The 24970-nt window shown below is 38.3% G+C and overlaps 1 protein-coding gene across 1 annotated transcript in view; it reads left to right on the forward strand.

The window, feature by feature from the left end:
* Nucleotides 1-23575, forward strand: part of UGCG (UDP-glucose ceramide glucosyltransferase) — a 34716-nt gene extending 11141 nt beyond the window's left edge. Inside the window, exons 2-9 of the mRNA XM_074931752.1 lie at nt 12838-12979; nt 16533-16635; nt 17518-17619; nt 18018-18130; nt 19971-20149; nt 20587-20673; nt 21096-21285; nt 22583-23575. Coding sequence (XP_074787853.1) covers nt 12838-12979; nt 16533-16635; nt 17518-17619; nt 18018-18130; nt 19971-20149; nt 20587-20673; nt 21096-21285; nt 22583-22753 — 1087 coding nt within the window. The 3' untranslated portion in view covers nt 22754-23575. The remainder of the gene's footprint in view (nt 1-12837; nt 12980-16532; nt 16636-17517; nt 17620-18017; nt 18131-19970; nt 20150-20586; nt 20674-21095; nt 21286-22582) is intronic.
* Nucleotides 23576-24970: the final 1395 nt, after the last annotated feature.

A 24970-nucleotide genomic window follows, 5' to 3' on the forward strand; every position in this document is an offset into this window, starting at 1 on the left:
AAATACTAATTAAATGTTTCAAAATTAAGGTATTCCACACTTCCTTTTAAGCATTTGAGAGATGATACATGTGTTTTGTAACAGCATTTTCAAAGAGCTTATTTTATGTAGATTGTGTAATGGTGAGGGAGGTAAGTGGTTTTTTTGAAGGTCTATGAACCAAGTGTTTGTTTTTCAGGTGGGTTTTTTAAAGAGATTTACTGAGTTGTTTTTTCTGGTTTGTATCTGTTGGAAATATTAAAAAAACCCATAGCCCTTCTGAAATGCTGTCAGATCTGGTGTTGAGTGTAGAAGTGTTGTTTAAATTTAAGATTTTATATTGTAGGCTTTTCATAATTGCTTTCTTCTGTTTCTGATGTTCCTTATAGGAGATTTACTCAAGTTCTCCAAGGCATTAGCAGCATGAGTGCAGTGACACTGTGTTGCTGACAGTTGTGTAGTCCAGACAAGATTTACAGCTTTTTTTATTATCCCAACTGGGGGTAATAGGGCCTGGAGCTGTTTATTCAAACTTCTGTGAATTGGTGTTTGAGTAAGGTTTCTGCTTCAGTGCTATGCTGTTTTGTACTCTGGAAACAGTTGCAGCTGAGTTAATTAACTAAGAAATGACCTGTCATCCACTGAAAAGTAAGAAAAAAATATTGTCATGGTATCTTCTTTATGATTTGTTAATGTAGTTTCTGTTTAGTCATTAACATAATTGTGTTACTGGCAGTTAACTGTTTTGGAAGCTCTTTGGGAGAAGAAGCTGGAAAATGATGGGTGGCAGGGATCTTTGGCACAAAAGCAGCAGTAAGGAGCAGGCTGGGGTCTATAGGAAGCATGTTATCTAATGTTTAGCAAATGATTTAAACTTGTGCCTTATGAAATTAATAAGGCTGAGCTGTTTTGATCTGTAGCTTTGCAAAATAAGTCAGAAAACCAAATTTAATAGTCTCACAGTACGAATGTTCTGAAGTGTTGTGTTATAAAAGATCCCATACTTTGAGGGCTTGATCCTGTACTAAAAGCTCTCTGCTGCCTAGAGTTACTGCCATCCATTGGAGATGCTTTCATAAATAAAATGCAAATCATGCTGGATGCAGTTTTCTGAAGTTGCATAACGTTTGTTGCAAGGAGTCTGTATTGAAAAGCATTTCTACTTCTATGCCTCAGTGGCTTTTGGTTTGATGCTCGAAGGGATAATCCAAATCCACTCCTACCCCTACACCTTTCTAAACATTTCTGCTATTCTAATCTACCTTTAGTGAGCATGTGGCTACGTGGTGACTCAGATCAGCAAGCTAGCTTTTTCTGTGGGATACTTCTGTTTGATCAGCAGGCTGATCCAATTTATCTTGTGGTGCTGACTGCTTTACAGCTGCCAGTAGGCTGAAGGTGTGGGAAAGCAGAAACAGGGAATGAATTGCTATTGATGGCAGCCTGCAGATAGACTACAAGGAAAAACGGTGTGTTCATTTTAATGTTTAGTATGATACAGTAATGGCTGTATTGTGAGCAACTTGCTGTTTTTGTTAAGCACATTTCATTTCAGCTTGATGAATTATGAACTCTCTAGGATTCAGACAGTAAAAGGTTACCACTACTTCAGGTTTAACTACAACCTATTGTACAGGAGCCTGTTTGTTTCTTTTATTGTGCAGGTGTGGGGGCAGGGAGAGAGAGTAGGAGACAAATTTCTAGATTAAAAAGGAAGTATTTGCTGGTTTTAAGTTGAGGTCTGTAGTGTTTGCACTTTCTTCTTCCTGAAAAATAAGGGATTTTTTCTCTTCAAAACTCCAAAAGTTGAAACTTCCCACCCACCAAGCTGTATCAAGTTATGGATTTCATGTACTGAATATGACTTTTGTGATAACATTTAGAAGATTCTGCTTAAAGAATTTCAGCTGTGTATGAAGATTTCAAATTCAAAATGTCAAATAGTACTAGATAGAATTTCTACTATTGTGCATTGTATGATTTTGCCTTTAATACTATCCACTGATTGAGCTACTACACAAAACTGGAAGAGCAAATTGATATTTGTTTTTTAGAATATTTACTTTGAAAAATAAGTGATCACAACCTAGGTTCTCTCTTACTCAATTCCATCTCAAGACCTTTAACTTGACCTTTCTGGTTTTGGTGGAAAAGCTTTGACTCTTGCTGTTTTGGAGCTTGTCTTAGGGTTGGTTTTTTTTTTTTTAATCACTCCCCTTCCTCTCCACTGCCCATTGTGATTTTGTTGTCTTAGAAATCTAGGTTCTTTTACCCAGTGTGTAACGAGCTGAAAAAGAGGTGAGTTTTGTTTAACCCATATCTGTGTGGAGATGGGTGCTAGGTGGTAATTCTGCGAAGCTGACACACCTTGGTTAAGACAAGGTAAGCATTTATACATTCCGAGTGACAGTTATCAGTATTTTTTACTGATAAGTTTGGCCACCCTTGTTCTCATTAGTCCTTACAAGTTCTCGTGTCCATTTAAAGTCACAGTATCCTCTTAACTGTTCATGTTCAGTGAGAAAGGGGCTTTTCTTGGTGGAGGGCTTTGTCCTCTAGCAAGGGATTTACTATGTTAACAAGGAAAGCTCATTCATAATTCAGAGAGTTCTCTCCTTGTTATCAGCAGCTTTCTTATCTTGGTATTTCCCAGTTTTAATCTGTTGCTTCTTCAGGGTTGCTCTGTCAGCTTTACCAGGTTTTTTTATAAATTCCTGGCATTCTTTCACAACCTTATTTGCTTGTCTTACCAATTAAGATCTAACAATTTCAGTGTGTTACAGTCTGGGGTCCTTTTTTTGTCTGTGGGGTATGTGTAGTACAGGAGGAAATACTCATTCAAAGTGAATGAAATGTTTGGCCTGCCTTCTACCCTCATCTGTCACGTGATGAAGCACTAACCAATTGCAGCATGCTTTTCAACGGACTTCTAGTATGCAAGCAGTAGGATTACTTTTTTTTTCAGTTTTCTTTGAGCAGGCATGCACAAAGCTATGACTTTTTTTTTCCTGCTGGCGGACAGCCAGAGGAAGTCTGTACCTCAAAGTGGGCACCTGAATCTTACTGTTCCTTTCTTTCGGACTTGTCTGCTTCCCTCTGTCTCTGAGCATTTTATCAAGGCCAAATGACATGTTAACTATTTTTCATTACAGTTGCTGTCATACTAAAAGTGGCATTAGTGTTTACTCTTAAGTCCTTTCCTCTTGTCCCCAGATGTGTATTTCTGTTGCTCGCTGTTGTTGGATCTGATGCTTATGTAACTTAGGTTGGGGAAGGGTGGATTGACTTGCTATGTGTCCATATGACCATTGAATGGATGTGAGTGGCAAGAGTGGAGGATGGAGAGGACTGCCTACCTGAGAACATTTTGGTTGGCTGGTGGGATGGGGTGACCCAGGCCAGCAGCCAAGCAAAGGTGTCCTGATCTGGCACCAGCATATTACTATAGGGTGATCTCTTCCTTTCAGCTAAGAGAAGAAGGGTGGCACACCTTAAGTATTACTTCAAGAGTCTGGCAGTGTTTTCTACTAGTAATTAACTCTAGCTGATTTTGACAGGCAAATAGGGCAGGGAGTAAGTTATAAGGGAGTGAATGCTGTAAAGGAAAACTGTAACGCAGAGTTGGCTGTGGAAGAGTTTCTTGGGGCCTGACCCTAATCCTTGTGTATGTTTCTAGAGGAAGGTGTGCCCCTGATGCTTCCTTTGTGCTGACATTGTTCCTCTTCTAACTCCATGGTGGTTGGGCTTATGCTGCTCATGCACAGGCAGCTCAGCTCTTCAGAAAGCCAGCTGAAGCACGAGGAGGAAGAAAGACCCTGCTACTCTTCTCCTATTACTGTGGCAGCACATTCAGTCACCTTTTTCAACATGCTCTGGAGCTTCTTGCAGCCTTTTCTAAGGCACTATAACTCTTAATTTGGCAAAAGACAACCTGAAGTGTGAGGGGGGAAAAAAAGCCAGATTTAACTTTGAGTTGAAGCAGGATTGTACAGGCATTGATACTGCCATGGTGTTTTGTTTGGCTGGTGTTGATGACAGCACAGAGGTGAAGGAACACTGGAGGATTTTTGCCGATAGTGAAGCTCCATGATCATCTTGCCACATCTTTTCAAACTATACTTGCAAAGTTAAACTGGCAAAATGGTAACATTACATATGGGGTAATAGTTATGTGGTGGTTTAAGTATCTCAACTGCGTCACTGGGATCAGACAAATATCATCACCTCTGAGAAGCACAGCACATCCCAGAAAAAACAGGGAAAGGAGGAAAGAGGGAGTGCCTCTGAACAGTAGCCTGTAGTTAAACTGGTCCAGCTATGTTATAAAGCTTCAGTTTAGTGGAAGGAAAAAGTTTGAAAGCAAGATCAATATGTTTAGTTCTTGCTTTAAGAATAATTCTGTCTATTTTCTGGGAGGCCTGTGGCCACAGTTGATGTTGTTTTTTGTTTGATCTGTGTTGCAACTTTTAGATCTGTCAGAAGTCTAGGAGGTGCCTAAACAGGAATAATAGTGTAGTAGGCTTCTTAATGCACAGTAGTATGCTTGTGTACTTGGGTAGAGCAATATGAGAAATAAGTACTTGATAATAGTGTGTTATTCAGGCTTAGTTGTGTCCTTGCAGAGAGTCCTTTTGAGGTTCTCTTGTCTCCATGTTCAAGTACCTTGTTTTGCTTCCTGGTGCTATAACAAAGGCTGCTTGTGCAGACCCCTTTCCTCCTGCCTTCACATGCAGGCAAAAACTTGCATTGTGGCTCTGTAGCCAAATGCTGCCTTGAGTTCATGACACTCTTTCTCTAAATAAAATCTTATTCCATCTATGAATATACAATTGTAGAATTGTTTAGATTGGAAAAGACCTTTAAGATCGAGTCCAACTGTTAACCTATCCACTGCCAAGGCCCCCACTAAACCACATCCCAAAGCGCCATGTATACACTCCTTTTAAATACCTGCAGGGATTATGACTCATCCCTGGACAGCTTGTTCCAATGCTTGATAACCCTTTCCATGAAGAAAGCCTTCCTAATATCTAATCTTAGGCTCCCTTGGTGCAACTTGAGGCCATTTCCCCTTGTCCTATTGCTTGTTACTTGGGAGAAGAGACTGACATGCACCTCACTACAACCTTCTTTCAGGTAGTTGTAGAGAATGATAAAGTCTTCCCTGAGCCTCGTTTTCTCCACATTAAACCGAAGTTCCCTCAACTGCTCCTCATAAAACTTGCACTCTAGACCCTTCACCAGCTGCATTGCTCATCTTTGGACATGATCCATCACCTCAATGTCTGTCTTGTAGCGAGAGACCAAAAACTGAACACAGTAATTGAGGTGTGGCCTCACCAGTGCTGAGTACAGGGGGATGATCACTTTCCTAGTCATGCTGGCCACACTAGTTCTGATACAAGCCAGGATGCTATTGGCTTTCTTGGCCACCTGGGCACACTGCTGGCCCATGTTCAACTGTCTGTCAACCAACACCCCCAGGTCCTTCTGTGCTGAGCAGTTTTTTAGCCACTCTTCTCCAAGTCTGTAGTGTTGCATGGGGTTGTTGAGACCCAAGTGCAGGACCTGGCACTGAGTCTCGTTGAACCTTGTACACTTGGCTTTGGCCCATCAATCCAGCCTGTCCAGATCCCTCTGTAAAGTCTTCCTACCCTCAAGCAGGCCAACACTCCTGCCCAACTTGGTGTTGTGTGCATACTTACTGAGGGTGCACTTGATCCAGAGCATTGATAAAGACATCTTTGTCTCAAAATTGAAGAGACATAGGTTTGACAGATGGACCACTTGATGGATAAGGAATTGACTCAATGGTCACACTCAAAGAGTTGCGTTCAACAGCTCGATGTCCAAGAGAGGAGCCATGATGACGTCCCTGAGGGGTTGGTGTTGGGACCAGCACTGTTTCACATCTTTATTGGCAACGTGGATAGTGGGGCTGAGTGCACCCTCAGCAAGTTTGCCGATGACACCAAGCTGTGTGGTGTAGTTGACACGCTGGAGGGAAGGGATGTGCCATCCAGAGGGACCTAGACAAGCTTGAGAGGTGGGCCTGTGCAGACCTCATGAAGATCAACAAGGCCAAGTGCAAGGTCCTGCCTATGGGTTGGGGCAATCCCAAGCACAAATCCAGGCTGGGCAATGAGTGTATTGAGAGCAGCCCTACGGAGAAGGACTTGGGGTATTGGTGGATGAAAAATTAGGCTTGAGCCATCAGTGTGCACTCACAGCCCAGAAAGCCAACTGTGTCCTGGGCTGCATCAAGAGAAGTGTGGCCAGCAGGTTGAAGGAGGGGATTCTTCCCCTCTACTGTGCTCTTGTGAGACCCCACTTGCAGTGCTGTGTCCAGCTTTGGTGCCCCCAGTGTAAGAAGGGCATGGACCTGTTTGGTCCAGAGAGAGGCCATGAAGATGCTCAGGGGGCTGGAGCACCTCCCTTATGAGGACAGGCTGAGAGAGTTGGGGTTGTGTTACGGATGCTCTCAAATAAGCAATCAGCCACCAAAAATGTATAAAAAAAATATTATTAACACAGTTAACTAGCTCTCCATAAATTACAGGTTCGAATGTCTGTGAGAAGAGAACAAACAGCTTTCTAGGGTTTAACAGCAACCCAGAACGCATAACAAAGCCCCACTCCCTGGGGTTTAACCACAACCCCAAACACTTTACAAAGCCCTGTTACCTAGGGTTTAACGACAACCCAACATGCTCTATCACTCACCTGACAAGTGAGGGCTCTCAACCTTGAGGACCTGCTCAGGGCAGTGTCCTGACCCATGGTCCCTCGAGGAGTTTCCTTGGGCAGCGTCCTGACCCAAGGGGAGAGTCCTCCACCACAGCTGCTGCTCCAGGGGACGAGCTCCCAGTGGCTCCCCCAGGGGACTCCATTTATACCCAGGACGAATCTCACCTGGAGTCAATAGCGGCTCCCTTTGGCCAAAGCCCAAACTACCCCAAGGCCGTGAGAACAAGGGCAGCCAGGAGCTGCTACACTTCAGTGGCCAAGAAGTTCTGCTCTCATTGGGTGATGCACCTGCCACACACACGTTGTTCAGCCTGGAGAAGAGAAGGCTCCAGTGAGACCTTAGAGTGGCCTTCCAGTACTTAAAGGGGACTATAGGAAAGATGGGAAGGGACTCTTTATCAGGGGATGTAGGGATAGGACAAGGGGTAAATGGTTCTAAACTGAAGGAGGGTGGATTCAGATTAGATATAGAGAAGACATTCTTCCCTGTGAGGGTGGTGAGACACTGGCACAGGCTGCCCAGAGGGGCTGTGGCTGCCCCCTCCCTGGCAGTGTTCAAGGCCAGGCTGGATGGGGCTCTGAGCAACCGGGACTAGTGGAAGGTGTCCCTGCCCATGGCAGGGTTTTGGAACTAGATGATCTTTAAGGTCTCTTTCAACCCAAGTCTGTGATTCTATGATATTAAACAGAACTGGCCCCAGTACTGAGCCCTGGGTAACCCCACTTGTGACCGGCTGTTAGGTGGATTTAACTCCATTCACCACCACTCTTTGGGCTCAGCCATCCAGCCAGTTTTTAACCCAGCTCAGAGTATGACTGTCCAAGCCATGAGCAGCCAGTTTCTCCAAGAGAATGCTGTGGGAAATGGTGTCAAAGGCTTTACTAAAGTCCAGGTAAACAGCAGCCACAGCCTTTTCCTCTTCCACTAAATGTGTATCTTGTTATAGGAGATCCGGTTAGTCAAGCAGGACCTGCCTTTCATAAACCCTGACTGGGCCTGATCACCTGGCTGTCCTGTACGTGCTGTGTCATGGCACTCAAAAGGAACCCTTCCATAGCCTTCCCTATAGTTCCTCTGATCCTCCTTCCAGTCTGTCTTGTAGGTTGGTGTCACATTTGCTAACCTCCAGTCAACTGGGACCTCCCCAGTTGTCCAGGACTGCTGATAAATGATGAAAAGTGTCTCGGTGAGCACTTCTACCAGCTCCCTTAGTACCCTTGGGTGGATCCCATCTGGCCCCATAGACTTGTGTGTATCGAAGTGGTGTAGCAGGTTGCTAACCATTTCCCCTTGGATCATGGGGGCTTCGTTCTATTCCTGATCTCTGCCTTCCAGCTCAGTGGGCTGGGTACCCAGAGAACAGCTGGTTTTACTATTTAGACTGAGGCAAAGAAGGCATTAAGTACATGAATCATCCTTTGCCACTGTGCTTCTCCCTGCATCCAATAAAGGATGGAGATTCTCCTTAGCCTGCCTTTTGTTGCTAATGTATTTATAGAAACATTTTTGTCTTCTACAGCAGTAGCCAGATTAACTTCTAGTTGTGCTTTGGCCCTTTAATTTTCTCCCTGCATAACCTCACAACATCTTTTTAGTCCTCCTGAGTTGCCTGACCCTTCTTGCAAAGGTCATAAACTCTCTTTTTTTAGCTTAGTTCCAGCCGAAGCTTTCTGTTCAGCTAGGCTGATGGTCTTTCCCACTGGCTCATCATTCAGGACATAGGAAGGGCCTGCTCCTGCACCTTTAGGATGTCCTTACTGAAGAATGTCCAGCCTTCCTGGACTTCTTTGCCTTTCAGGACTGCCTCCCAAGGGACTCTGTCAACCAGGTTCCTAAACAGGCTGAATTCTCCCCTCTGGAAGTCCCAAGGTAGCAGTTCTGCTAACCACCCTCCTTACTTCTACAAGAATCAAACTCTCATGATTTCTGTGCCCAGGACACAAAGATAGAGGAAAACACTATTTGTGCTCCTGATCCCTTAACCAGTTGTCCCAAGTCCATTATGCATGTATGGGTTTTTATATATAAAATATTTCCTATATAAAAAGTGTACTTTTTATATTATTTAATAATAATTGTAAAATGGTCAGATAAACTGTATAAAGTTACTGCTGTGAGATACTGAAACTTATTTAGTAGTTACCTATGCTGCCTTATGTGGAATTGTCTTTATACTGTTACATTAATGTGGTAGAATTTTAAGTGGGCTAATACTAATCTTTGTGAAGCAGGGGTGGTGTTACCCCTTTCATGAATTCAGGGGTTGACTGCTATACTTTTTGAACTCCTCCAGTCTTTCAGTTGTATTTAATGCACTGACCAGTGTAGTGTACCCATAGCAAGTTTCATTTTTTCTTTTGTGGATAAAGGTACCTACTTTTGGAAATGTTCTAACACAAGACATGTATAAAAAGTAAGGAAGATACAGGGAACTCATCCTTTCTACTATTCTGTTACCAAAAGAAGCAGGATAACCTTACATATGATTTCTCCTGTTTAAGCTGAGATCTTGTCTGTTACTCCATAGCAGAACAGCACTTCACAACACCCATGTGAGATAGTTCAGCTCACCAACATGAAAATGAACTGGGGAAGGGGGAAGTGTGTGAATTCAGAAGTAGAAGCAGGAAAACAGTTTTCATAAGTAATGATCTGCTAGTTTATCTCAATGGCCTGTGGAACTATAGCCTTCAAGGGATGTCTTCAGTGCTTCCTACATCTTGTTAGTTTGTGTTTTTTACAGCAGATTTTAAGTATCTGTTACAAATTTCTGAGCTAGAATTACTTACGTCACCCTAATAGGATAATTCTTTAAGTAGCTGCTGAGGAAAGGTTGGAGAGAATAAATAGCACTTAAGTTTTTTCAGCTGCTTTTAAAAGTTATGTGTTCCTATCTCAGCTGAGAGACTCAGCAATCTGTCTACTGTAAGAAGCTTTTTGGTTTTGCTAGAATACTGTCTTGCCCTTAATGAAGCGAAAGAGGGAAGTGTAGTCTTGGCCTTTAAAGAAAAGTTTTGTGACTTAATTTGATACAGGTTAGCAAGAATCCATCATGTAGTATACTGCGCAGTAGTAACTCAGTAGCCTGGATTTTGGTTTAGGAAATACCTTTTTCCTCTACTGAGAGAAGTCTAGGTTACACAATTACTTCTGTGGGTTAATTATGATTGTGTTAAGGAACTACGTTTGAGTTTTTGCAGATAACCTCTCACATGATATAGGATAGTTGAGCTATAGCTCCTGACACCATTATGCATCCTGCTGCTTTTTTCTTTCCCCACCTATGTACACCAGCACCTGACTAATTACTGAAGGAATTTTGGTTTCACTACTTTGGGATTTCAGGATTATCTCTTTAATGTATGTAGGTGCAAAAGTGCATGTAGATAACTTTGCTATTAGTCTTTCACATACAGGTTTTAAAAGTGCCTTTAAATAGTTCTCTGCCAACATGTTTTATATACATTCCTTGGTGGTGGTATACATTCCTTGGTGTAGTGTTTTTCTGCAGTTTACTGCATTAGGCAGAGGTAGAAAAAAAATGCATCAAACAAGTGCATCTGTATAGTTGTTTTTGAATTCTTTGGGCTAACTTCAGTGCAAAATAATATGTAATATTCCATATGTGATACAAACTTGTTGAAATTATTCCTTTCCTTTATGATTTCAAACTGTATGTGTCATACATGCTCTGTGATAATGAAGATAGCTGATCACACCACCTGAGAGCACTGAACTACCATAACCACAAGTTAGTGTTCAAAAATACTGACTTACTGCTTCATCTTACCTCTAATTTGGTGCATGTTCTTTAACATACACCTTTATTTAGAACTAGTGTTTAAATTTTGACTTCCATGTTAAATATTAGCCTTAATTTCACTACTGAAACTTGTTTTTTATAATGATTGGTCCATGTCTCTGGTGAAGGTAGTTTTCAATTGTAACTTTTTGATTTTTCTTCCAGATATGCCATTTCACAAATAGTTCTTCTCAGTGTAAAATGATGTGGTTTACTGTTGCTCCACAGAGTCTTAACAGAGCATTGCAATTACTGATACAGAAATTGCTTTACCTTAGTGTCACAATACCACAGTGCTTTCAGGATGGCAGGCTAGTACTTTTGTGAAGCATTATGAATAGAACATGAGCTGGAGTCTTGTTTTTAAGATGGCATATTAGAGAAAATCTTACCATACTGAGCCATACCCTGTCAAAAGTCTCAGTGCGTAGTGTTTCACAGCTGAATAGATCCTGATAATGCTGCAGGTCTCATTTGCGTGTCTTCCAAGGTTTCTCTCACACCCTGTGTAGGTTTTTCTTTATGTAATTCGATCACCTGCATAATCCTAGGTGTCAGCATCATGTGCAATATGATGCCTTGCAAGATTCTGCAGTTTTATTACTTGTGCTTATTCTTTATCACAGTCCTGCCTCAAGTCTCTCTCCATCCTTTCTCTCCTCCTTGCATTTACTCTGCTACTTTGTTCTCTTATTTCCTGTTCATCAAGGCTTTTGCCTCTGTGCATTGCTATAGTTTGTTTTAAATGGAGTACTACCCTCCCCCCTCCATTGTCTACCTCTTGTTCCTCCTGGTCAAAGTTGCATTCTTGAGACTCTTGCTTCTTATTGGCACTAAAGTCCTTGATGTCTGTTACATTTGTGAAAATTGGTAAGAAAATCTTTCTCTCTCTGTGGTAGCTGTCTGAACTATTGCTTTTCTTACTTTGATCTGACTGTCCCTCGGCTGTTAATTGCTCAGCAAGTCTATTTCAGTTTACCTCTGCAGTGCCCAGATTGGACTCAATAGCAGTACAAGGACATCATCTGTTTTGTAATTGTATTTTTAGTGAGCCTATTGTTTTGTTCTCTGTAATGGCATTATGTGCCTGGTATCCAGCTGCAAACCTGCCTGAAAGGAGCATGTTAGGCGGGGGTGCTGATGAGGTAACAAATGTCACTATGCCATTTCAGGAAAAAACAACTCTAGAGAATTACTGTAATATCTTCTCTTAGTGGAGCTTCTTTGTGTTTTAGTAATTTCACTTCATCAGGAGCATGCTTCTTAGGAACTTGACTTCTTTTAACCATTTAACTAAGATGAAGCAATCCATGAAGCAACCCTATTTCTGTTTGGTTTTTTTTGAAGCAGCATCTTGTAAATTTTAAAGTGTGAAAGATTTCAAGTTAAGAATTTATACCATTAGGTACATGCTGCAATAAAATATTCTTTCAATCTGACTACTATGCATGTTAGAGAACTATATTATTTGCGAATAATATATATATATAGTTAGAGAACTATATATTTGCGAATTCTAAGTTTCAGCAAATGCTTTTTTTCCAGTAACTTAAATTACATATATTGATGCAAATTTGCTTGTATACTGGCCCATCAAGCTTTCAGAATTTAATTTTGTGTTCATTCACATAGGAGTGTGTAGGATTAAACATTCATGTTAGTGAGTTGACATGATCACCAATTTACTTGGTATATTTATTGCTGAAATACTAGCGATTGTTTGGAATTGTGTTCTTGTTTTATCTATGCTTCTGATCCAGCCTGATTTCCAGTTTCTAGGATTTTTTTATACTACAGTTGACTGATACTATCTGTTTCTTGGAGGTGTTTGTTAACAAATTGATCAGTAGGATCAACAGTTTCCCCTGTGCTTTCAGCTTACTCAAAATTTTGCATAACTTAATGCAGGAAAAAGCACATGACCTTTCCTTGTTTACATTAAATTGTTTGTTCTGATTATCCTTTACAATACTATGAGTTTTAGTGCTATGGAGGAAGACAGAAAAATCTTGTGTCCTGTGCAGTTTGAAAAAAGTCATACTTTTTCAAAATGTATAGTGGAAAATGCATTAATTTGAAATGTCTAGTAAGTTGAATCAGGTTGAATTTACTTACAAAATGCTAAGGGGTTTTTTAGGTATTGTCTCTGACACATCAACTGTGAGATATAAAAATAACTTGTTTCTACAACCAAAACTATTTTTTGGCAGCAATTTTAACTCCCAAGGTTTCTTAGTTCTGGCTGTATTTTGAATGGACTTCTCTCGCGTGCCACCACATAAAGAAAACACACTATTTCTCCTTACAGACGCCTCCACCTCAATAAGAAAGCCACAGACAAACAGCCGTACAGCAAGCTTCCTGGTGTTTCACTTTTAAAGCCACTAAAAGGTGTGGATCCTAACCTGATCAACAACTTAGAAACCTTCTTTGAACTGGATTATCCAAAAGTATGTATACCATTTAGAGTTTTTTTCTAATTCCTCCCTTTCTTCCAGAAGTCTATCAGGATCTTGAGCTAGAACTATGCAACTTGGTTATGCATTGGATTGTTCCTCCTTCCACAGCAAATGCATTATTTCACATGTTGCAAACAAAACTTAACTCCGTTCTGAAAAGCTGTCTATAAAGGAACATGATCAGTGCTTGGGGACAAAACATACTCTACACCTCAGTAAAATATGTATAATCATTATTCCTGTATTGTGGTGTTCATAGCAGTATAAAACTCTTCAGTCTATAAAAGATCATTTGAGAGGCCAGACTCCCTCCCCAGTTACTACTTTTCTGTAACATACCCTTTAAAATAAAACACAACTGATAACCTGAAACTTTGATTCTTGATGATGGCTAATGAAGAATTCGCAGTGAGGGTGGTGCACGTCACCAGTTGTTGGAAGGTAGGATAGTCTCCCAGCCACTTGTAGGTGCTGGAAAACAAATAGTTAATAAAAGCTTACATTTGCTGTTGAACACTGTTTGACTTTGTAATATAAGTGATAAATGTGTCAGATGCTGTCCTTGCTCTAAGGAGTTTAAACTTAAAGAAGAAATCTGCAAATGCTTGCTGCATCACTTACTACTTGATGTATGCTCCTGTGGGTGGAAGGACTACATTTTCTACTGTATATTTCCTGAATTCTAAAACTTGTAACTTTTATTAAAAACTCTTTTCTCAATTCTCAAAACTGCTTCTGACTCTGCTGCTTCAGTTGTAAAAGGTCAGAGGTATGTGTAAGCTGTACACTGAGCTTCCTTTATGTATTCTGAGAGCTTTAAACTTAGGAGTAAGTAGGCAGGCTAAAACAAAAAAAACCTTCACCATTTGGAACTTCGAATAAGTTGGATAGTTTTTCTGTAATGAAGCTTGGGGCCTTCTGAAAAGCTTCAGGCATGAATGTTTAGGTCTTTTTGACGGAACAAAAGTGCAATGAAGATTAAGCGTGGACAAGATAAGTTTAAAGCATGCTTGAGGCATGCTGTGTATCCCAATATTGCAAATGGTGCAGAGAAGCTGCAGCAATATCTTCATCTATTTTATGACTATAAGCATCAAAGCATTATGCAGCTGAAACATTTAACTACAAATATAATTCATTTGAGAATTCAGAAAAAGTTATGCTGAATCTTGTTTTATGAGAGATAGTCTTGAGCCTTCTGATAACTGATACATATGGGTAGCAATCTTAAAATATTGCTACTCCACAGAAATCTGATTTTTGGATAGCAATAGTGACAATCATATTTTTCCCAAGGAGAGTGAAGACAGAGGTATGAATGCTTCAGTTTTCTGGGACACAGATTATACAGTACAGGCAAGATTCCCCAAACTGTTTGAAAACACTTCTGTACAATAACTACAGAAATATTTCATTTAAGAGATTGACATTACACCACAAAAACCAGAGCAACAGTATTGCCTAGTATTCAAAGTTCAGCTGTCCCAGGAAAAATTATTAGGAAAGAATAATCTTAAACTTGTTCCAGTGAAGCTGAGTTCAGCCTGCATTGATACTGATTCTCTGATACTCTTCTGTGATACCCCATGTGTAAAATAATTTTTTAATTAAAATAATTCAAAGTTTGTGATACCACATGTGTGCAATTCTGTGATACATCATGTGTCTTGCATAGAAGCCAGTTATATGACTTCTAAACTGCAGGTCCTACATACAGTATTTTTATCAGTGAACAGTTCTTACTTACGGTGCATATTGTAATTTTGGCAGAAATCTTTATTCATGTTATGCCCAAATGAACCTAATTGTAATGTTTATAAGTATCTGTATTTTTTCTCTAGTCATATATGTTGGTGTTCTTTACTTTGTTACTGCATACAAAGACCATTTACTGTGAATTTTTCTGTTTTCAGACTGGAATTTCAAAGGGTTTTTTTATTATTTCTGGTTGAATTTCTTGGAGAATATGGATATAGAAGTGTCATTGAAACTGTGGATAGAAGATCAGTGATTTAATTACTAGTAAAAATAGGTGATCTTTTACATGTCTAGTTGGATGAACAATGAAGAACGAGTTTCTTCAGTTTGGTAATCTCTGTGGTGTTCATGCTGTCAGAGTTGTGGTGAAATGACCAGTGTGCTTAATGAGGCAGGTCTTTTACCCTTTAAATTCCATTTTCCATGTTGATAAAGTGATAGGAATCAAAATAGTACTTGCTCTTTAGGCAAACTGGCTTTGAATTTTCTTTCTGAGAGGGAGCGGTGTGTTTGTCTGATAGTCTGTAGTGCCAGACCAAGTCTTAGCAACTCCCATTTAGTGGTTAATGATTTTAAGTTTCAACAATATTCTGTAAGAGTTGTTGGGGTTTTTGTGCTTAACAATACCATTTTTTCTTGAAAGAATGTATTTCACTTAATGTTTTCTGCTGATGAAATAATTGTGACTGAACAAGAACGTCAGAGGTTGTCACCATTGAGCCCACAGGCAGCTTTCAAACTTCAGATTACTTTTTGCTTAAGTAGCTTACTGAAAATAAAGTTCAATGAGGTGATAGAATAGTATAAGGGAGAATAAGAACTCTCACACTAGTTGGGACTCTTATTTACTACTGCTATATCAAATGAGATCCAAGAAAATTGTTTTTAATGAGATTTGAATTTTTAAATCTTGGACTGTGAAAATGGCTTTTAGGTATCCTGATCAGAAACTTGCATTTTCTGAATTTTATTCTTTGGATTAGAGCTCTAATAACTTGTAATAGTTCAGTAATTTTAACAGAAAGAGAGGAAAGTTCTATCAAGTAAGGAGTATTCAAGGAACTTACTGTTAATGCAGAAACAGAATTTCTAACTTCATCAAAGCTTTCAAAGCTGCCTCAATATTGAGTGATTCTTAAAATCTCTCTAGCTCATTTGTAACAAGCATGTAGCTTGATTGCTGAAACAGCTGGAGTTTTCCTTTACCTCTGGTTGATTTTTAAACATTATTAATGAGGAAAATACATACACATTATATATGCATATACATGTTCCTGAGCTTAACTTTATTATACAATTAAATGTATGTATACTGGTCTCTGGCTTGTCTTCCAACTCTGTTTTGCATATGCATCTAGAAAGTAAAGGAAAAGAAAGTGTAGTTCAGAGGTATGCAGTCAAGCATATCATAACATCATTCCTGCAGTATTTTGTGCTGTAATTTCCTTGCATATGAGACTGGATTTAAGATTCATATGCAAACAAGAATGGAAGTGAAAATAAAAATTTTACCCTGTATACCAGGACATCTTGCTTCATGCCTCACAGAAACTCTTCTGGTAACAGGAGCACTAACGTTCCTCAGTACAAGTGTTTGTTTGGAACAGGTTCTTTTTTCACAAGTACTTGGTTGTGTATCAATAAATACTTAGCTGTAAAACAACCCCTTTGGTTTTATTTTTAATTCTGTAACAGTTGTCTTTTTTTCCAGTTTGGTACACTATCAAGCTTTATTCCCTAGACTGTATTGATCTTACGTGTGTTTGTACATCTTTGTTTTTACTAGTATGAAGTACTACTCTGTGTACAAGATCATGATGATCCAGCTATTGATGTGTGCAAAAAGCTCCTTGGCAAATACCCGAATGTTGATGCTAGACTGTTCATAGGTAAGCAGTGCAACTCGAAGGTGGAACTTACTTGAAAAATGTTTTTAGGTCTTCAGCTCCTTTTACAGTATTCTAAAATAAATGGTCATTTTGTTCAGTCCATGTTGCTTCTGTAGATTAATCATCAGTTTGGGGTAAAATAAGTTTGTAGTCACAATCTGTGACATCAGTCCAGAAAAACTCTAGGAAGAATGATTTATGCAACCCCAGCAACTTTTTCCTTCTAAATCTGAAACAGTAGTTTAAATCCTGTTGTTGTGCTGAACTAAATGGGCAGGAAGTGACTTGGAGTTGCGGCTGTATTTGATCTTGAGGTCCTGCAATAAGCCTTTTTCATCAGTTTATATTGTAGGTCTCTTTCTTCACTTTACATTTGAATTAGAGGAGGAAGAGGATATTAGAACTAGGTAGTACAGTGTCATTTTTCTCTGACATGAAACAAACTGGACCGTGTCTGACAACTGGAAACAAAAGTGTGTCTCACTTTATTATGTTCCTTTTTGATTTTTCTTTCAAAATTGTTGTAGACCATAATGGTAATAATCCATAGTTTTAAGAAAGAGGCAGAGAATATTTACCTTATAGACTGCAGTAATAAACTTTGTAGTTTTACTGCCCTTTTACTTACATTAACATTGTTACCCTGCCATTTTGAGGAAGCATTAGAATATTTTTTACTTTTTAATTATCTGCATAGTTGTAGTAAGATCTAAAATATAGAAGTGAAGGAATATGTAAAATTGAAATCCTTTTTATAGAAGTGGACTTTTATGGTTAAATTTTTACTGTTTTTCAGCTAGTATATCTAAATATTTTGGGTATTGAGTCTGAATTCTAAAAAAACCTCATACATTGTTTGTGTATGCTTATGTATTTTTTTAGGTGGCAAGAAGGTTGGCATCAACCCCAAGATTAACAATTTAATGCCTGGCTATGAAGTTGCCAAATATGATCTCATATGGATTTGTGACAGTGGAATCAGAGGTAGGTGTGTGTTGTAACGTGCTGACTGTTATATTGCTCTTATTCCCTGTAGACAAGCAGTTGCTAGAGGTTATTTTTACTGAGAATACAATTAGAAATGAAAGTTAAAAATCTGGAAAAAATATGTTCATGGTATAAAAATGTTTAATCTCTAATTAAAGGTGAAAATCCCTTCAAAAATATACTGTTCAAACTGTTTACACTGTATGTGTTGTTGATCATAATAATGATGTTGATCTCTGTTATTATTTTTCTGAAACTTTGTTCTTCCAGAATACTGTACATCAAAGTATATGCGCTCTTGATATTGGTAATAGAATGATAATTAGTGTCTCTATAAAGTAGTCTTCTCATGACAGAACTGCTTAATTAACTGTCTTTTATCATTTGTCACTTAGTAACACCAGACACTCTGACGGATATGGCCAATCAAATGACTGAAAAAGTAGGCTTGGTCCATGGGCTTCCTTATGTTGCAGACAGACAGGGTTTTGCTGCTACCCTCGAACAGGTGAGTGCAGTGTTGGTGTTTTTGGTTTGTTTTTTTTTTTTTTTTTACAAGACCTTGCTGACTAAAAGTTGTAGGAAGCCTCTTGCACATTTTGAGTGAAGAAATGTTTGTTTTCAGCTGCAGTCACACTTCAAACTATCTAGGATAACTTTTGAATGCTCCAAAATTGTACTGTTGGTGCTCTGAACGTTGATTCAATATTTAAGTTTAGAATACAAACAATAAAGATTACAGGATGAAGATAATATATATGGTTAAAAGAGTTAATAAAACTGAAGAACTCTTTATCGTCAGAAAGGGCCATTAATCCATTTTGATGACTGAAAAGGCACACAGAAATGGCCATGACAAGTTAGAGCAAACAAAGCGCAGCTCACACAGTATCTTATTTCCAGCAGGGATTATAACCACAGCCTTTGAGGAGAGCAGAACACAAGCGAGGCTTATATTCCATTTTCCTGTAATACTGTCTCAACTTTCTGCAATTTTCAGATGAGAAACCTCCTGAGCAGGAAGTAGACTTGTATATTTACTAATCCTCAATATATTAGTATTTTAGTAAGAACAGATTTCTTACATGAACATTTCCATTCTTTCTTTGAGTCCATAGAAATTTTTGAACATCAGTAACTGTAACAGGAAGTTCCATAGATCTACTGTTACAGGAACAGCCACCTTGTTCACACTGACTCTTGTTCTTCTGTAGTGCTATTTCATGTCATACTTGTTTTGGAAGAGAAAGTGAACAGTAGATTCCTATCCATCATCTCCATATCACTCATTCTGTCTTATTCTCCCCTCTTCTTTCTCAGTAAGTTCTCTTTTGTAGAGCGAAAGGGTTGAGTTTTCTTGTTTGTTTCTTGCGTCTCAAGACATGTAATTTAGCTGTCATAAGCTGTTTTGGCCGCAAGTCTAAGTGATGTGTGTTGAAGGCAGAAATGTGAGATGAGTGCAGTGAAATACCGTACGCATGGAGAGAGGGCAGCTTGTGTAATTTTTGTGACAAAGTCTGAACTTTCTCCTACAAGAGAAGAGCAAGGAGCTACAGCACAAAGCTCGTAGTACTGCTATGTGCTAATGTAGCAAGAATTACAACTCCTGCTTCTACGTTCCTGGAAGTGGTTTCGCTACCAGATCCAGTATACTACAGGATGAGCATGCCTGTTCTTGAATGAGTTTGTGTCAGTAAGACCAGTGAGAAGGCCATCTGTAGGAAGAATAGTAGTGACAAGCACTTGTACTCATTCACATTGTCTCTTTATAGGACACTCCTAGTTTTAAGTTATTGAATCTTACAAAAAGACTTGCTCATAATCTGAATTTTTTTCTTTGCTTTTTCTTTTTGCAAGTACATTAAGTAAACAAAATTTCCCTGCTTCTGTACAACCATATTGTAAGTTTCTAAGAACATGTATGGAGTAATGCAGTTAATCTTTATAAGAGGAAGGAGAAAGCATGTATGTCAGCTATCACCAAATAATATATTAATCCTACTGATTAGTAGGTTACTAACTGGATTTTTAATATATGTATTTGTTGAGAACCCCAATAAATTAGAAATGAAATATGGTAATTTAATATATGTATTTAAAACCCATTTACAGATTTGTAACAACACAGTCAGTATCACAACTAGATTTCTAAGATTTGATGGTAGACTAGATTTCTCAAATCAGCAGTAAAGATCTTTTCAAACACAGCATATTTGGATTTGGCCCATAATTGGCCATGTCTAAGTACATTTTTTCCTTCTCCAAACAATTTTTGAGAAAAAGCTGTCAGTGGGTAGTACTTGAATAAAACACATACAGAGTTGAAAAACCTTACCTTGTTTTGGCAGGTTTATTTTGGAACTTCCCATCCAAGGTCATATATTTCAGCCAATTTAACTGGCTTCAAGTGTGTAACAGGAATGTCCTGCTTGATGAGGAAGGATGTCTTGGACCAAGCTGGAGGACTGATAGCTTTTGCACAGTATATTGCTGAAGATTACTTTATGGCCAAAGCTATAGCTGACCGGTAAGATGACTCTGAAGTAAGCTTATTGTTTTAAGCGCAGTTTAAATCTTTTTTTAAAGATATGGTGCATACTGTAAGTATAGGTGTTCAAGTCAGCTTCACATGTATACAGCAAACATGCTTATGACATGTGCTTGTCCTATCAGTGTAGTCTTCTAGAAATAAGCTATGTCATTCTCAATTCCTTTAGAAAAAAGTTTGTGAAACCTTGGTTTCCAAGTATTATTCAAGTGGTATTTGCTATTTTCCAATTAAGAGACTTGATAAAATACACTTAACTTCTTTGTTTATACCCATTGCAATAATATACCACATATGCCAAAAAATTTTCAAGCCTAATGAAATTCCTGGGTGTTTGTTCTCTAATTGTTTTTTTCATTTCTTATTTGCATGTTATTTTTTATAATAATAAATTCATCTTAAAATTCATTTTTCAGGGGCTGGAAACTTGCAATGGCCACACAGGTTGCAATGCAAAACTCTGGTTCATATTCTATTTCTCAGTTTCAGTCCAGAATGATCAGGTAAAATTTAGTCTCTACTTCCTCTCCCACATACCCCAGTCACCTGCTTCTGATGTGGATAACATGATAATGAGAGAGAATATGTTTTCTAAGCTAATTTGATCTAATGTCCAGAATGCTGAAGCTTCAATGCATAGCTTGATATGTGCTTCTCTTTAGTGTTAGGAGAGAAGCATTGACTTTCCACAGAAGTATGACAACCACCAAACAAAAAACCCCTAAAAAAATCCCTTAGTATCTTTTAAATGCTATGTGCAGTATCTTTGAAAGGTAGAATTCTTACAATATTTTATTTGCAGGTGTAAATTAAATGTGATTAAACTAACATAGTCAGAAAAAAACCATGATGGCTCATCCTTTGAGGTGGAGAAGGAGGACATACAATAATGCATAGTCAGAACTGATTTGTTTGTCTTTTCTAGGTGGGCCAAACTGCGAATTAATATGTTGCCTGCCACAATAATTTGTGAGCCAATCTCAGAGTGCTTTGTTGCCAGTCTAGTTATTGGATGGGCAGCTCACCATGTGTTTAGATGGGATATAATGGTATTTTTCATGTGTCACTGCTTGGCGTGGTTTATATTTGACTACATTCAACTCAGAGGTGTTCAGGTATGTAGATTCATTTTCTCTGGAGTTTATTAAAGTTAGTGATGCCATTTGCTTCAGCAAAAAGCTAAGCCTAATTGTAACAATAAAATAATTCTCTTGACATCAAGGAAATAACAGGTCAAATCCTGTTACTTCTGTCTTCCACCTTCAGTTATAATAGCACTAAAACGAGTAAGTGTGCTTGGTTGTAATTTTATTGTCTATATACGCCTGCCTAGGCTCCAGAAGTTTGCATATCTGTCCCCTTAATCTTCTCATTTTCAGTCTGCTCTACCTAGGAATATACAGAAATTGGAAGATTTTTAGCAGTATAAGAACCGTAGTTTTATGGGATTTTATAGGGCTTTTTGTTATCTTAGTTATCACTTCGTTTTGTATTTATTGAGGTGTGTATATATATACTCTTTACACTTTTTGCTTCATTTTAGTAATAATGGACTTACAGGACAGTAGTAGCCTACCTCTAAAAATAAAATCTTCCCATCACTACAAGCGATGCCTCATTTAAAAACTTTTGATATAGAAAGATATCACAAACCAGAACATTTTTTCTTCTACTGCTGTAGGAACTATTTGGACTAGTTTCTGCTGGGATCATGTTCCATCCAAATCTCATCCATAATTACTTGTGTATTTAAACTTATCAAATAGTTCTCTTCATACTGAAAAAATGTTCTTTTGGTAATTTTAACATATTGGAAATAAAGTTAGTACTCCAGAAGGTCAGTTTTAACAATCACCTTTCTGATTACTCTTCTCACCATACACAGCATGTAAAAGAGCTTTGTGCCTGCTCTTCCTGTTCTGAAGCCTCTTCAGCTTTCAGCTCTGCCATGTATCTGGAAACTCTCAAAGAATCAAAAAATAGAGAATCTATAAGCTTTTTTCACACTTTTCCTGTGCACTAGGCCAAAGGCTTATTTATTTGAATTTCACTCCACTGGTAATGTGCAGGAGTGTTCTGTGTAGGTGCTGCTGTTCTGAGGTCTGTGGTGAAAACACAAGTGAACAGTTTTACAAAACTTCAAAAAGTGTAAAGTGAAATTGTCATGCTTTTTCTTGCCTTTTGCACTACATACAAGTCTCTTTTCAAACGTTCTGGGTCATTTTGCCAAGCAAGTTTTGTTTAACATAGGTAATATCTTGAACAATAAAATGTTCTTGGCTTATACAAAATACACTATTGATATTTAAGTATGTATAATAAGCTTTAGAAAATATGTATGTGACACATGTTTTAAATAACTTTAATTTTGAATAATCAGTATGTTTAAATACTTGTTTTTTATATTCCTAGGGTGGTGCTCTGTGTTTTTCAAAACTTGATTATGCAGTAGCTTGGTTCATCAGAGAATCCATGACAATTTATATTTTCCTATCTGCTTTGTGGGACCCCACTATTAGCTGGAGGACAGGACGCTACAGATTACGTTGTGGAGGCACTGCAGAAGAAATTCTAGATGTATAGCCACAGCTTTGTAACTGTGAATGTCAAAAAGAGAAGGGGGGGAGAAAAGTATTATAAATTGTTTATATAAATACTTTTAAGAAAATCTACCTTCAGTAGTTTTACTACTTGTATGTTTTGGTATCTGTTCTTTAATTTATTTTTGCATGGCACTTGCATCTGTGTAAATACATCTGTAGTCTTGGCCAAATGGTACCTTGTTCCTATGTACAACTAGAAATGGAGAGAATTGGTCCTGACATACTTTCTCAAAGGAATGCTCTGCAGTAAACTTCATTAAAAAAGAAAGAAGTATCCTCCTGAATAGTAACAGCTTCTTACTCCATGGTGTGCTAGCCTAGCAAATCCAGGGTTCACATAAGCTGTTTTCCAGCTGGATTGTACAAGGCTGTACCTAGCAAAATCTCAGAAGTACAGCTGATTTGTTTTATTCCACTAAATTGAGCTAGTAACAGGACCATGGGAAAGAAGCTCTTAAATGCTTTATGCCTACCTCTTGCAGTTGCTGCAGAACAAAATGAATGGAAAAGGTAAAAACGCTTTGCAAAAACAAACTAAAGTAAAGCTGGAGTCTTGTGTTTATGTGTATATATGAAATACTTTAGTCATTGCAATGAACCAAAAGTGGACTGAGTTTGATAGAATGTGTTAGAAGAAATTACTGGTCAGGCATGTATTGTGGGCATCTTTTGGCCAATTCTGATCTGGTTCTGTCTTGAACCTTGTTAAGCACTGTGCTACAACTAGCCAAGCTGCTCCCCTTCAATGTTTCCATCCTTTTTTAGGGGTGTTTGTTTTTCCCTGTGAATGAATGCTTTAATTAGGGGGAGGGGAGTAAGGGGGGTGGGGGTGGATGACACAGTAGGGGGTAGAAAGGAGCAGAAATACATTTCAGAAGCATTTCACACGTGAGCTTTTTTCTTACTCAATGTCTTATGGATGTAATTTCATGATGCAGGTATTTAATACCTTTTTTAAGTGAACATACATACCTATACTAGTCATAATTAAGTACTCAATTGCAGTAGATATTGTGAATATATTAAAGAGCCGTGTGAGTTTGCTGTTACTGATTAAAATTCTAATCTTAATTTAAATATCAAACTAAGTCTACTCTTGGCTTTTTGCCTTCTATTGTTAGTCTAGCCTTTAAATTGGACTTTTGTATTCCAGTGGTATGACTAAAAGGACTAGATTATAATGCATGCCATGTTTTTCCTCTCCGCTCCCTGTAGCTTGGTTTCCAACCTCATTTTAAGACTTCCTAATTTGTGGTGAACTGGACTTGTTTTCTATGAACACTTCTTAATCAAAAAAAAGCCACAGCAAAGATAGAGAAGAATGTTGCATAAGCCTTTTGTTTTCATAGTTGTATTTGTGCTGCTTTTCTTCATATGGAATAGCATATTGTCACCACAAATGTGAGCTGCTAATTACAAGGCTAATGCTAACAAAGCAGCTTTAAAAGTTGGATGATAATGTGTAGCATATAAGCAATAATGACATGTATTTATAAAAATGGACACTTTTACCTTACTGAGCCAATCCCTTTACCTGTCATATGCTACACAAGCGTAATGTGTCTGTAGTTGTCATAAAACATACTCTGGGCCAAAATGCTTCATCTACCTTAATATCTCTTCTGCCTTATAATACCATAGAATTATTTTAATGGGCATTTCTGTATGAACAAAGGCTTTTGATGCGTGCTTCATTCTTTTCATGTGAATCAGGAAGAAGCACTTTTCCTGAGGAAAGCTGCACACTGAAAGCTAGTCTAGTTGTGACCCACAAACATTCTTGTTTTAATATTGGTTTTTACATAGTTGAATTTTAGCAGTGTTTTTATCTTTTTTTCATGAAGTTTGATGCCATTTATTGCACTGCTAAAGTGAAGCTTAGCTTGCAACTTAGCTTTATGCTGATTTCTATGCAGGCAATGGAACAGAACCAAAAAAGGCTGAACAGACTTCATTTAAAAAAAACCTAGGTGGGGATAATTGTTTAACAGGTGCTTTTGTATTAGTAGAGCCATCTTTGGTCATGAAAAATAAAGCTTCACTTAAGCAAATAGTTTCATTTGGGTAATGTTTGGATGATTATGAAATGGTGGAAACCAACACTGTCAAATGTTGTAGAAGATGCTGCAACAGAACTTTGAAAAGTTAAAAATGGCTGATGTAAAATTGTGTTGATCTACAGATGTGTAGAATATAC

Source organism: Athene noctua, chromosome Z, assembly GCF_965140245.1.
Source record: "Athene noctua chromosome Z, bAthNoc1.hap1.1, whole genome shotgun sequence".
NCBI lineage: Eukaryota > Metazoa > Chordata > Aves > Strigiformes > Strigidae > Athene > Athene noctua.